The 15,439-nt window shown below is 40.9% G+C and overlaps 1 protein-coding gene across 2 annotated transcripts in view; it reads left to right on the forward strand.

Annotated features, from left to right (window-relative positions):
* Positions 1-4,335: 4,335 nt before the first annotated feature.
* gpc5c (glypican 5c) overlaps positions 4,336-15,439 on the forward strand; it is a 105,716-nt gene continuing 94,612 nt past the window's right edge. The window contains exon 1 of one of the 2 annotated variants that reach the window (XM_073490549.1): positions 4,336-4,377. Coding sequence is in view for 1 of the 2 variants with exons in the window: in XM_073490548.1 (XP_073346649.1) it covers positions 7,070-7,250 (181 nt within the window). In the remaining variant the exon portion in view is untranslated. Of the gene's footprint in view, positions 4,378-6,963; positions 7,251-15,439 lie in introns of those variants that run through there. The other variant, XM_073490548.1, reaches the window with a different exon arrangement.

A 15,439-nucleotide genomic window follows, 5' to 3' on the forward strand; every position in this document is an offset into this window, starting at 1 on the left:
CTCGCATGTAGCATATCAGTCTGGCAAAGAAACAACCTCAACAGTTCATGTATGTTAGTGGAACATTGTGACGTTAATGACTGTTTACAAATACAGACCAGTGTGCCCCGGAGCAGATGCGTGGTACTCGGTTCAATCATGCGCGTAATGATGTTGTATTGATCCACTGCTGTAACAGGCTAATGAAGAGTCTATAAAAACCATTATACCAATCAATTAAATGCCACTGAGGAAACAGAGTCATAATGAATAGAGCAAGGACTCTGCTTCACAAGGTTTTATTAAGTGTGAGTTACTGGCATCAGGGATTGGCACCTACACATGGTGCTACCGTAAGTGGTATCTGCTTCTAAGGAGGGTGTGGGTGGCATTTAGATTCTTGAAAGCATCTGTGAGGCTTAGTGGCATTCTCTGTTTTCTGTCCTCGCTGGGAGTGCCATGCAGGTGAGGATGAAGAAGGCACTGGCAGCGCAGATAGTGAGACAGTGGCACTGAATATGTCAGACTCTCATTAAAGATGCAGCACATCTTACTTCCACTCCTCTCATCTCGACCCGAGAGAAATGGAGCATAAGGTTCTTGCTCTGGCCGGCAATGGGCAGACATCTGACCACTCACATATGCATGCACGTACTGAAAAGTGATGCACCCCTTTCCTGCTCAATGCAGACACACCCTACTTAGGAATTTCTGAACGCAAGACGCTCCTTTACTTAGTTTTCTTAATGTCTTATCCACACGTTCCTTAGAACTGAGCTGCACAGCATGAGGTAATGTTCTATTTAATCAAGCTTCTCAACACTCATTTATCACCACTTCCTCCCTCCAGAGATGTCAAGCAGAGGCATGTTTCTAACGACCACCCTCAACACTTCCTGCTGTTCCACCAAGACACAGAGGTGAAAATGGGAGACTGAATAGCGTAATCTCTCAAACAGGCGGTTGAGGGCTCCAATCTTGGGGGTTTAACCCCCTGTAAGCCCCTTAAATCCCCAGTTTAGAGGGCCAGAACTGATGGGCTAAAGCCCCCGGAGAGTGTCTACTAACTACTGGACTCAGACACACCATGAGAACATAGAATGAAGCATCGCCCACTACTTCTGCTGTGGCCGCTTAATCTTTCTGTAGTGCTGGTCAAAAGATTGGATGGGCTTAATTGGCATCAGAAGTGCCACAGTTATGGTTAAAAGAAGGTCAGTATGAGGACGTAGGCAGGTTTCTGATTATGGTTTAAATATTGTTCTTTAGTGCAGTAAAGTGATGCTGTGTAAACGTCATGTTTCACGTGACTACTGTAAGGACACTCATAGTAACTGACGACCTCCTGCGAACCAAAACGAGGAATACAAGAGGTGTGGCTTTGAAATACGATCTATACTTGATGTCGAGAAAACACAGACTCCCTGTTACTTTAGGCAGGTTAAAATGACTAAAAACACCTCCAATTCACCTTATTTTGACCTATGTTAATGATACTTTGCACGGCAAACTTACCCTGGGTGCATTAGCAAGGGTGTCTGAGTGAGGACTCTGAAAACTAGGGTTACTGGCGCCATCTGCTGACCAAGTTCAGTAACCATTAAGTGCATATATTTCAGACGGATCATTTAAGAAAGTAACAAGGCAAGGCAAAGAGTCTGTTACACAAGGAGGCTCAAAAACACACTATTGCATATTGAATATTTGACTAGAATTTGTAGCTTTGCTTACAGACATGCACTTACAGCACATACTGTGGCTTTGCTGTAGCATCTGAGATTTCAAAGATTGAAATATCAATGATGACTTGTACTGTGGTTCAAGAATGATGTTGTGGTACCAACACACATCGATACGTAGCCAGTTTGACAAGGAAATGAAAGACACGACAATCACAGCACCTACTGGGTATATAATGCTAAACAAATTTTAAAGCACATCAAGACTATTGAAAAGGACACAACAGTGGAAAAGGTCACAAGAGTAACGCTGTGAACGCTGCAATTACCAATGGCTATACACAAAGAGATGTCATTTACATGGTAGAGCGTAAAAGGTCAGAATAGTTCAGCACTTTTTACCTGAGTCCAGTACAAAGCACTTCACAAAGCACCGCAAGTCCATGGTGGAGCCTCAAGGACACCCGATGCAGGCAGGAGGGGATCAAAACGCCAACACTGCAATTAAGGGACATACTTTACACACCGGTTTCTTTAATATCAATAATTTTGTACCTCTACATTTGATCTTTATCAGACATTCATAGCAGGGAAAGCACAAGTGTATTTAAAGACATTAATGATGATTGCTGCATTCCTCTTATTATTATTATTTTATCATTGTATCGTGCCTGCTGGCTTACTGGCAAGCTTACTGGGACACTTAATGGAATTGCGCCATTGTTAATGGTATTAATCCCGCCTGTGCATTTTCTGCTATGAGAGCTCTGAAATGCTGTGAAAAACGTCAGTCTGCTTTAAGGACCTCTGTGTACGCACACACAGAAGAGAAACGAAGGGTGAGTTCGCTAGAAAATATAAAAGATGACGACCTTGATTCAGTCCAATACAAAAGCCCTGCAATACATAAATACATTTTTTAATTTTAAGATTATTATTGAGATAGTTTTATAGATATAGCAGGGTTTCTGAAGCAAGGGCCTTGTTTCCATGAGTTATGGGCAGATTTTCAGATACTGCGTCATGGCTAGACCATATAACATATAGATAGATTTATTTAAGTTTAAAACCACCATTTTTGTTGATTTTTTTAAACTTCTTCTTTTTAAACTACTCCACGCCTTTTGGTAGGAAATTTAGCCCAGCTCACCTTCCTCTATTTCAGATGCTAATTAAGGTAAATGTCAACACCTGTAGCCAGCCTGAGAAAACATATTCAGACCTTTACCTAAGTAAAAGTAATAATACCACAATGTGAAAATACCTTACTTATTTCAATAATAGTAACCAATGTAAGTATTAGCAGCAAAATGTAGGCCAACTTTAAGTATCATAAGTAAAAGTAATGTTACTTATTCTGTAGAAAAATGGTTCCTGTTAGTATTACTGCTACATTTATGTGTATATTGCAATTCCCTGCTGTGGATGTTCAATGCTAATGCTAATGTGAACTACTTTATACACTTTGGGGTAGTTTCATCTGCAGCAATGCATCACAGTCTATAAAATCACAACATGTTATCCCTAAAAAAGTCAACTTTTCACGGGCTCAGAAAAAAAATCTGCCTGTTTTCAGCTTTGTGACAGTTCATTTTCCAGCTAATTCAAGGTTAAAGAAGCCAAAAACAAAACAAAACAAACATATTTTAGTTTAAGAAGTAGTAGAATTAGTAAAGTAATAAGTAAAGTAGCCTTACCTCAAATGTGTACAAACGCACAGTGAGGTTACTCGAGTAAAATGTAGTTACTTAGTTACATTCCCTCTCTGCCTGTAGCTTGCGTGGGGCTAGCTAGCTTCTAATGGTAACTTTAGTGACGCAGTTAGCTAACAGTTTTGGTTACAAGGCACAGCTGGCGGCGGGTTCTCGCACTAATTAGCTGACCTTTTCAGACATTTTCGGCTGCCCAACTATTGTCAAAGTTCCGTGTGATAGTGGAAAATGAGTTGAGCCGAATTTGTTAGCTAGCAAAGTTGGACTCGCCTTCGCTCCAAGAAGTTCACCTCAGGTAGCTAACAGGTATCATGAGCTAAGAACGTTTGTGGTTTGTTTACTAGCTAGCAAATTTGACTCATTAGCGCTTCTTCCTTGGCTAGGCTAAAGTAAACACTGGTCTGTGTTATGTGCTAAACGTGTTGTGCAACGTACCCTGATGTATTTATGCCTTTTCCTCCTGAAGTTCAAACATCAAATGTATTTCTGCCTTCCAGCTTCAATGGCATCCTGACAAGACAGGAGGCAGGAAGAGGTTACATTCATACATCAAGGTCACAAACAAAGATGTGAGCATCTGAGGATATGAGGATTTGTTGATTGTCCAGATTGAACGTGTTGAGTTCATAAGACTAATTAAATATATATTTTCCATTAAGGATGGGAAGAAAACCTGAGAGCATGGTGTACAGCAAGTCAACCTCATAACTTTTAACAGCCTCTGCTGAGGGCCCTCTTTAGGTAAGTGGAGACTGAGTTCAGAGGTAGTCCATCATCTGAGAAAGACACAGCAGGAGGAGGACTTATTTGTCTCAGAAAGATCTGCTGCCTTCCACTCTGCTAACACTAACCTGAGATGATGCGACACAAAACAAGCAGGGGGAGCAGGTGCAGCCAGTCCAGCACTTTCCAGCAATTGTGGGTGTGAATTTATTTGTGAGCAGTTTTGGTTGTGTATACTTACAGGTGACCTTCATGAGCGTGTCCCTGGATCAGACAAACCTGAGGTAGCTACCCATAAGATCAGACTTTTCTCTCACTGCTGCTTGCAAAGACTGAGCTCTTGTGTCCTTCATGCCTTTTTTGTTGTTTTTGTAGCAATCCTGATTGACGTGGATTAGCTTTGTGAACATACTCCTCATTTACTCTTAAGAGATGAGCTCTCAAGTCTGGCTTCTTTCACTAAACAACCCACGGGAAGAAGAGCTAATGTCTGTCTCTTTGTGTGTTCCTTGATGGGTTCCTTGTCTAAGTAGAGGCTTTAAATGGGTTGTAGACATTAGTTCAGGTTGTTTATTTGTCATTTTCACATTCAGAGTATACATGAACAAAATGTTGTTTCTGGCCAAGGTGCTATGGCAAAAATACGTCATTGCTCAGGCTTACACACAACAGTTTGCAAGTCCATCAGCCGCCATTTGATCAGGACACCAGGTTCTCGGCTGCTCTGGAAGACGTTTCAGTGGGTTACATTTGTACTGTGACTACCTGAGCTTTATCCTGTGCTTCTCCTGGATTCATTCTCCTTCTTCTTCTTCAATACACAGTTCAGGCCAGGATGTGCCATAAGGTTACATATTGTATGAGCGTGTTACACATCCAAAAGTAACCCAAAGAGCAGTTCAGTCAGGACCACTTTTGTCAAAATAATCTTTATTTACTTGCACAGTTTTATTTGGCGGTATGATACTGTTCTGGGGCCCCCTGCTCTTCCACGCGCTTGCGTGGAAAGCCTGAGGCAGGAAGAGCACCTTCCTGCCCTTCACGAGCCATCATGAACGGCATAAGCAGGGAGCGCAGCAGCAAAAGAAAACCCAGACAGAGCAGAGCAACCAACATGAATACAGGAGGAGCTGGGGTGGAGGTGGGTTGCGAAAGTGCCAGCAGCAGAGGAAGCAGGAAGGAGGGTCGGGCGAGAGCAGATTAAATACCCCGCTCTTAATGCAATTTCCCAATAGGGAGCGGGCACGCAGAGTCAGCTGAGCCATCAGCTGATCTGCGCCGGTGATGACAGCTATGCAGTTAGAGCTTGACGTCGTGGCCTGCCAGAACTAACGCTACGCTCAATTTCCTAGAAAAATTGTGCCCTTGGTTCAGAGGGAAGAAGGACTGAAAAGTGAAAACCTCTGCTGAAGTCGGCCTGCGAACCAACTACACCAACTAATAAGCGTGACCCATCCCAAATCAATAAAACAGAAGATAGTAACAACTTCATAAAACTTAATTTCAACTTTATAATTAGTTCTCTAGCAAAGTTATTGCAAACATTCATTGTAGATTATTGTCAAACAGTGGTGCAGTACCATGTCTGTCCAGGAGAGGGTAGTATTTGACATCAAATGTGCAATAGGAACCAGGCAGTATGAGGTTACTTCTGGAAATGTAGTGGCACATTTTGAAAATGAATGAAAAATATTGTAAATTGTTGGAAAATACTTGGTTGTAGACTAATTACCTTTTCATTTAGATTTTGTAAATCTAAAATATTGAACACCAAGTCTAAAAATATATATCATGGGATAAAGGCAAATTTAATTCATAAATTACCTCTGATATTTTAACTCTTCATACAATGACAGTGTATAAATCTCGACAACAGTGGCTGCAAAGCCTAAGGGAGTATAATACTGGAAAGTCAGGAGTCAGTCAGAGATTATGTAGTTGCTTCTTTATTAAACATCTTCGCCAGTAGATGGCAGTGATGTTAATCAAATTACAAGTATTGCTGTACAGGCCTCAGCAGCATGAAGCTCGGGAGTCTCCCTGATGCAGGAAGAATTAGTTGCAACTCAACCATCACCATACTCTCAAACTAAATTAAAATCCCCTGCCTTGTTTAATCCCATCCCACCACCCATACATATTTAATCATCTGATATGAACAGATCAGAGTACACTGGCCCATAATCCAATAACACATTTCCCTACAGCTTGCTATAAAAGAAAAAGAAACTGATTTCAACCTAATGCCCTCTGAAGATTTTAATATGCTCCCTTACTTGTAGCAGTGACCAACAACATCTCCTTTAGTTTATAATAGATGTGATCTTGATAATGTTTTTGTTTTATCATGTGAATAAGAAGTTGGCCAAATGAATGGAAATACTAATTATAATTATGGTTAGTTTTGTCTTATAAGCTTCTGTTTTAGCTTTATCATTCAATAACACAGTCCAAAAAAAAAAGAGTTAGATAATATTCAGGACACAAAAGTTGCTCTAAATCATAATCCCTTTTTATATTTTTTTACTTATTAATACCACAGTAAAGTGTTTTGTTGTTTGGATTGAAAGTGCTGCTGTAAGGAGACAGACACTCCAAGTCCCTATAGGGATAATTGAAGTGAGTTTTTAGTTGGAGCACTTAGCTGAAGTAAACAGAAAGGGAGGGGAGTGTGCGCAAGGCTTTGGGAACAGGCATGCAGACAGCCCGAACACTGAGCGCGGGACAGACTGGCTTCAGCCCACCACACCACTCTTCCTCTGTCCAAGAGAAGACCCCAGACCTCTGCTGTGAGGCGCTCACACTCACCCCCCACCCCCCCTCCAACCAATAATGTGAGAATCAGACGGAAACGTTTGTCAGATGTTTAAACTCACCGTCGCTTCAAGTGCCGTCTATTTTCAACACTGTCACTCAGTTCGCAGTCAGGCTACAGTAGGCGATCCAAGGCGAGGATACCTGGTGTGAGATGCGGCAATGTCCCGAGGAATATGCCCACGCGTAAACTCTTGCGGATCCTTTTGGATTTTGTCAGCGGTCATATTTGCGGCGAATTCTCTCATCGACGTGGACGCGTACAGCTGTCATGAGGTGAAGACCGCTTTCCAGCTGCGGCAGGTCGGACCGCTGCACCGCGTCCCGGAGACACCTGGCACAGGTGAGCCAGTGGGGTTTGGCACCTCTTTGCGAGGAGCACTTTGGAGCTAACGCGCTCTGCAAACAGCAGAGATTTACGCAGACAAATCACATTTATCTTGCATTACAATTACCTTGTGTCAATGTGTGTCTCTGGTCTTTAATTAATGTCCACTGCTTCTAACTGTCCTTGCTTCTGTCAAAAGCACACGTGGGTATGCACATGCACGTTTTGGTTTTCCCAAAAGCAAAAGCCCACTGAAGTGACAGCAGCAAGAGATTGAATGGCTGAGAGACAGCTTTTGCTCTCTCAGGTTGTCTCTCCCCATATTAGTCGTCTGATTTCAAGAGACTTTTAAAGGGTTGTGACCATATATGTCACTAGGCTGCTATTAAACAAAAAGGCATGCTGCCATCTGAAATGATTTTAAGTAAGTTAAATGTGTCATAGCATGTTTTCATATCCATTTTCATTAAATTCTGGGCATCTTATTTGTCTTGCCTTGTAGATTTCTCTCCAAATCTGTCTATAGTATCTAATATTGCATGTTTAAGTCACCAGGAATATGTGTCCCATTTGACACCCTAGTTGAAAGTCCCAGAGCCTCTTGATTTCCTCCACGATTTGCAGCTTCACATGCCACCCAGCTGCTTATCACAAGCACTCTGTTTGGAGAGATTAAACAATTATTTTGCAAATTTCTTTTGGCAGAAAGCCTCGTCGCACATTCACAAGCTGCTGAGGCAGGATTTTTGAGCTCTAGTCTAGAGTGATGCAGAGGTCTCACATAGTTTAATCACTTTGGATAAAGAGGCTACAATATTGTGTCCACAATAGAGGGAGTGATTGTTTTTTTTTTTTTTCTGATTAATTTGCAGACGTCAGCCACCACCAACTCTTATAGCCTATATGCACTTGAGCCACAGTTTACCAGAGTAGATTGTCCTGACTCCCACAACAGGCCCATAGAGTTGTTTTGACACCTCTGCTGACATGATTCCTGAGTTTTTCCTGTCCTCTGTCACATTTTTGTCAGCGTGATGCTTGAAAGCAGCTTCAAATGCCTTGAAGGTTTTTGTGGTATGTGCTTTCTTCCTGCACACTGAGGAAAAGTTATTTTATGAGGATAAACATTGGTTCCAAAACTGTTTTGGAGGCAAAACACAGTTTGAGCGGCTTCAGGCTTTGGTTCAACTATGCTGGATTTGCTTGAAAGTTACTCTGCAAGAATAGAGAGAAACTTCGACACTTATCTAATTACGTCATGTTCCTTCTATTTGGGGTCGTTTCAATTGTCATATACCTAACATAACACAACAAATCGGGATATTCAGTGGGCATTAACATTATAGCTTACCGTACTTTTAACGGTTGCTGTGAATAGCTTCCCATAATGTGAGTCTTGGAGGTGTCGAAGATTTAAGTGCATTTTTTAAATTGTAGCCACTGAAATACAAGTAGTTGTGCAATGTACAGCTATCTGTACGACCACAGACAAGAATTCTTGCTGCATTAGTGTCACATGCAGGTTGGTGGCAGCTTAAGTATCACCCAGTCGGAGTCTGCAAGCTGTAACAGGGAGAAGAGCAATAGATAGCTCAGTGGGAAGCATACCTAGAGGTGCATCCAAACCACTCGATATGTTTGTTTAGCAGGGTGTCACTACTAGCAACAGAGGATGTCAATTTCATTGCAAGCAGTAGTTTAGGGTTAGCTCTTAAAGACAACGGAAGAACCTTTGGTCTTCTGAGGATGTCAGCAGTCTGGAGCGAGGCTTGCGTGACTCGCCTTCACAGTCTGCAGTAAATTGGCAGAAGCTACATGAGAGTATCTCTGTCTGCAATAGGAGCTGTTGATGAGCATTTTGCCTGACAGTGAGCAAATAGAGGCATACACACAGTAAGTGTGAGAAGTTTGCAATCGTCTTACCCCACCTCGAACCTCACACAGCAAGATGTTTTATTTCTGAGACAAATCTATCTATAGTAATACCATTTTTTGGCATAAGGGCCTGATAGGATCCAGATACAAACTGTGGCTGCTTATTCTGGACTATTAATTGATCATAAATATTTATGTTTGTTTACGAGGTGTGGTGAACTGCATTTTCGTGCATTTACACTCCACCATTTCTGTGCTGCTCCTTCCCCTCACAGCTAATCAAACATTGCTGGAGCTTCACCATTACATTTCGGGCTTTTACCTTATTTTGCTTTTTATTTGTACTTGCCCTACAGAGGTTGTTTTGGGTCAGACGCAATCTTGTCTTCAAAGTGCCGACCAGTAGAAGGGGGCGTTAGAGTGGGAGATTTGGTGTATATGTGTGTGTGTACACAATTATGCTACTCTGCTTCAGTTCTCAGATCAAATGCCAACAAAAGCAACTCTTGAAATTTGAAGTGGCAAAACTTCAGCCCCTTTTCGCAGTCTGGTGTTTGTTTTAGGACACAGTGCTGCGTTTCATTCATGTGAGGTGAGCGGATTTCTCACCGAGCGCCAGGAGTGTGGCAGCAGGGAGCTTAAGAGCCGGCCCAACTGGATATGATCTTATACAATTTCTCTTTTACCGTCGAGATATTTTATCATATTTGTTTTTTTATTTCTTGTAAAGACTGTCGTCCAAGACTGTCTTGTCCTCCAAAGAAAGCATCAAGTGCATTAAGCAGTGATAGTGCCTTATGATTATCAAGAGCACTGTAATCTCATGTTGGCAAAGAGTGCTGGAAGAAGTATATTTAATTCTTTACTTATGGAAGTAGTGAATTACTTAAATCTAGCAATAGCTCCATGTACATATTTTCACTCCAAGTAGTGAAAAAGTCTTTCTTTCCAGTTAGTAGGGATGTTATAAAATGTCATTCTTTACAAGTGAAGCACTTGCAATTTTTAGTCAAAAATACTTAAATGTGTGCTCAATCTCTGATAATGACTGAAAAAGAGTATTTTACTAGTACTGTATTTCTTGGTATTGAATTACTTCAGACCAAAATATTTGCTTTGCAGACATTGAATCCCCTGGGCCTCACTTTACAAAGACAGACTTTATCGCTCTGTCAGATTCCGCATCAAGGAAAGTCAGATAATGACTGACATGAAGTTGCTTATCCTGTGATTATTTTGAAGAGTTATGTCCACTTTGGTTCTGTGGTACACGGCCAAACACTCCATATTGAGATTACCACGGGGTGCTGATATAGCCCTTTGGAGATAGGTCATTCGGAAAGCAGGCGGCTAGCAGCGCTGTTCACAGACATACTGCGTCTGCAGTTGGCTTAATGTTCTCAGATATGATCAACCTATTTTACAGCTCAGTTAAAACCATCTGATCGCGCAGGGCTTATCTGATTTTGTGTGACCACACAGAGAGCCCTTTTTTCAATGTATTACTCTGCTGCCATTCTTTGATTTACTGACTCATTAAGAGCTATTTTAAGGGCAAAGAGAAAGTGTCTTATATCTTGAATACAAGGCAAGCAGGGTCATGTGTTAATAGCAAGGGAATGGGAACCCAGTGTGTTATCACATGTCGCCACATCCTTAACCAGTTACAGCGTCAAAAGCCTTGGCAAGCTCTCAAAGCTCAACATGGTCTTTGATTGGCTGTGGTTATTTTGATTCCCTTTTTAACTTGGCCGTTCTCACTGAGAGAGGAACACATGGTGCACACCTACTCCATACACACTTAAAATTATTGAGCATCTGTGTTTTCTCTCCCTGGCCATCTCTCAGCTACCTACTTCAGTCTAATGTGAAAATGACTTAAGAGAGTCAGCAGCTAGTTTTGTAAAACTATATATAGGCACAGTGTAGTTTGTCACGATAACTACCTTTGTCGGACAATATATTGTCCTTCAAAATAAATTGCGATAAACAATATTATTGTAATTTTAAGATCATTTTATACCACTGATATAATGATAATATAATAAGATAATAATGCAAGCACATGTTTCCAAAGAGCGATACACTTTGGAAAGTGAAAAAAATAGAATATCTTAAAAATCAAAACATAAAACAATAAATATAATGGACTCTTGGGCTCTGCATGGAAACACAGGGTCAGCAAAAAATGATTGAGGATATGTACATACATCAATAAGTTTAAAATATGTGTCGATAAACTAATTATCCTGAATGGCCTACTGGCAATCACCTCAGATGCTCTTTCTCCAGTCCAAACATTCCAGCCTTACTGGTGCTGCCCCAGTCTGAAGCTGATTACTCTGTCTGAGTCGGTCTCTACACAGCATCTCTTATTGGATTTCAGCCTAAGTCTATCTTGTGTTTCAGGGGATTGTGTGCGACCCTACCCTCCTGCTTGCTACTGTGGTAGAGAGAGGGATGCAATTTTATGAGGTTGTTAGACTGCCAAGTATATCATCATCCTCTCCAAAAATATAACCAAAAGACGAACCTTATTACGTTCTTGGAATACAAATAGTACATGAGGCGAGAGCTGGTTTCTGGGAGGGAGTGTTCACGTACGACAGATTATCTTAAATGTTAACATAATTACTCTGGCTGAGCACCCCTCTGATAAAATGCTGCTTCACCAGGTCTGCATCCATCTGCCCACCCGCCTTCCACTTCTCTCTTGAAGCGCTTACCATCCAGCCTCTGCCCTCTGGCAAGGTTTTGGACTCTGTGCCAATCACCGTAGGCAGTTTCAACTTGGGGTCTGGGAAATCTAAACATTCCAGTTGAGTTTTAAGGTTGTCCAAGAACTCAGGTATGCGGCAAAGACCCTTTTGAGGTGTGTTTTCGTTCAACGCAGCCCATCCAAAACACAGCAAATCAGTATAGAGTAAATATCCTGTATGTTCAGTGGATCTGGAAACTTCAAAGGGAACTGGCTTCCTGAGGCAGGAGAAGGGTGACTGCATTAATTGGCTACATTTTAACAAAGTTATTCTTGTTCTCAGGAAAATATCCAAACAGCAGCATCAGGAAGCCGCAATCCTCCCGGTCATCAACACATTCCAAATCAAAACAAAGTTTCCATACCGTATTGAAGAGATGTGAGCTGCATATAAATCATTTCATGAGAGCAGGAGTTTATGTAAGTGTGTTTGAGCAGGGTGGTAATAACATAACCATCCTCTCAGCAGTATACTGTTCAGCTTTGCTACTGTAGTACCACATATTGAGAATGGCATGTGAGTTAGCAGGGCAATTACAGTGGTAGAGTTTCTCCGCTCAGGAGTTTTGACTTGTGCAATGAAGGGCACTGAGGTGTTGCTGAAGGGATTGTTACTAACAAGTCAAGACCTCTGAGCCGTGGCTTTAATACGGCAAATTACTCCAGAGGTATTTGTCACCTGAGGACGATTAAGTGAATTAGGATTCAGAGTTGACACCCAATCTGGAGAGCAATGTGTGTTAAGATTCGGTCAGGCAGAATGAGTTGCATACACACTGGGCACAAAGGACCTTTAGAGTTCAGTCTTCTTGGACTACTAGAATCTATTTTAAATAACATTAAAGAGTTACTTGAAATCAGACAAATAGATGCAGGTTTAGAGAGAACAACTTTCACAATTTATGACAAACTTTGTAAAATAAAACCAGCATAGCAAATGCTGCTGCGACAACTTATCTCTCATGACTGTTGACCAAATTAAAAACACAAAATATATATAGTTGTTGTTTTCAACCAGTGTTCTTACAATTAGGTGGACTACACTCCTGGCACCTCATGATTTGATTTGATTGCGATTCACAGGGCTATGATGCGATTATAAAAACTAGAAGTAGCCTAGCTTGGAGCATAAACATTTCATGTAAGTATGTTTTAATGTTTCACCATCAAATTGGTTCAGCAGTAAGGAACATATAGCCTGGTCTTACAAAATTGTAACCATCGATCACATTGTCGAGAGTTGGGTTTTACATTTTTCGTCATTGGCTTTTCTGCATCAAAACATAATCTTTCAAGAGAGACTCACAATGCATCATGTTTTTCCCCCTCATCCCTTCTTATGTGTGGGCTCAGGTTGTGGGAACTCTTCAGAGCTCAGTTAGCTGTCAAATGTAATCTCTCAAAAAAAATTATTGCACATGTATTCATAGTAATGGCACCCCTTAATCATCATTGGCACAGCTGCCCTTAGAATGGTGTAACAGCTGAAAATCATCATCTGTGATGAATAATCAATGTGTGGTGTCTGTGAAATACACCATCTATAAAGTCCAACAACTAATTAGTTAATTTGTAGTCATAGACCTCAGCCTGAAGACAAACTACACAAAAATGTTATTGAAAACTACTAGTTTTGTGAAGAATACAAAACAAAATCCAAAGAATGGAGGAGAAAAAAAAAGAAAGCAATGCCACAAGTTGTCGAGCAGGGACCACATTTAGCTTTAACAGGGCTCGATCCTCAACTGTTGTGGCATGGTCAGAATTTATTGGTAGAATTAAGACATTTACAGGCCCTTCAGCAATAGTTGTGGGGTTTGTTTTATGTATTTTAATTTATTCAGCTTCAGGGTTCCATGGCTGAGATTGGAGAGACACAGTACAGTAACTGTTTCTCAGGTGTTTCACCAGTCGCAGCTTTATAGCTGAGTGACACAGTAAAGTGGACGTAAACTAAAATGACATCTTGGCTCATTTCTCAGTGAGATAACAAGCCCAAAAGTACAGCCAAACCTATGCAGGAATGCCTTGAAAGCAATGATGTTGATATCTTGTTGCAGTCACGTCAGAGGCCGTTCCAATCCATCCAATCGAACACTTGAAGAAAACTCGATAATTGTTGTTGAGTCATGCTCCCCGAGCAATTTGACAGAGCTTGACTAGTTTTGCAAAGAATAATGGGGGAAAATTGCACTGTCCAGATGTTCAAAACTGTTACTGTTGCCAAAAGTACCAGCTAAATTCTGTCTGAAAGAAGATGAGTATCTATGCAAATACTTGGAATCTGTAGGTATTTGTTTACGTTGACATTAAACAACCTTTAAAAACCTAATTACACCCAAGGCTTTAATTTCCTCTTACAAAATGTGAAAAAGTTCAAGGAGAGGTCAGTGCCTGCTGAAGGTTTATATAGTCTGTATTGGGTGTACTAAGAAGGAGTATGGTTAAAAAATACATGTTACTCAAAAACAAGGCAGTCAGATATTAATAGATGTGTCCTACATTGTAAACTTCAATGACTCTTAGAGTCCTTGGTAGACTGCTTCCCCAAGTTCTCAATGCATATTTTAGTTTACCCTTCAGGCAGCAGCCACTAAAATGCTTTTTGTTTATATACTGTTAGTAAAATATTCTCAAAGATACAAAAGAACACACTCAGCAGTTTGTTTGCTGTTGGACATACAAGCAAGTGAGATGACTTCTAATGAGTCTAGAAAGTGGCCTGGTATATTCGTGACACAGTCAGCCTGTCCTGACTGCTGTGGTGGCTTTAACAGCCAAAGTCTTTCTGGGTATCACTTACTCCATGCAGCTACTCGCAAGGGACGGAGAGGCCAGGCTGGATTCCACTGTGAGTCCCTGGATATTAGTTTCATATCACAGATAACACACAAACACAAAGGAGAGAAAGAGCCAGCCAAGTGAGGAGAACAGGGTCAGGGCCGGAAGGGGAGAGAGGACGGACACCAAATTTGGTAAAATGATAACCTTTAAAACAGAAGCACAATCAATCATGCTTTAAATTAGCAATTAATATTTGAAAGAAGGACATCTTTCAACCGTGCGACTGAGTATTTTGTCAATCACCAGCCTGCTGAGAGAACATGTTGAGCTTGTTGTTATAGGTGGTGTATTTCATCAAACTGCTAATTTAAAGATAGAACATGTAACATTAAAATGTCTAGACTTTTTTTGTGTGTACTTACAAAATCCAGACAAAGTTCAAAACCAGTAAAATCCATAAGTTAATGCTGCGCTTTCTTTGATTGTCTGTTACTATAACTTCTGGGAATACATTAGACAATATATCAGAGTGAGGATGGAATTTGGCAAATGTGACTAAACGTAACATGAATTAAAGGTCCAATTTGTAAGAAAAGTTGATTTTGGAGTCTACTTTCCAACCTGTCAAATACAGATGCTTTAGTATAGCAGCCGACCCGACATACAATCCCAAAGTGTAGGTCTTCCAAACATTACCTTGGCTTTTCTTTCTTTTGCTACCTGAGTCACATCAGATAGATTTTCATCTGCAATGGTGGTTGTTTAGCAAAGAAGAAAACGACTCCCA

The sequence above is a fragment of the Pagrus major genome, chromosome 21 (assembly GCF_040436345.1).
Source record: "Pagrus major chromosome 21, Pma_NU_1.0".
In the NCBI taxonomy this organism is placed as follows: domain Eukaryota; kingdom Metazoa; phylum Chordata; class Actinopteri; order Spariformes; family Sparidae; genus Pagrus; species Pagrus major.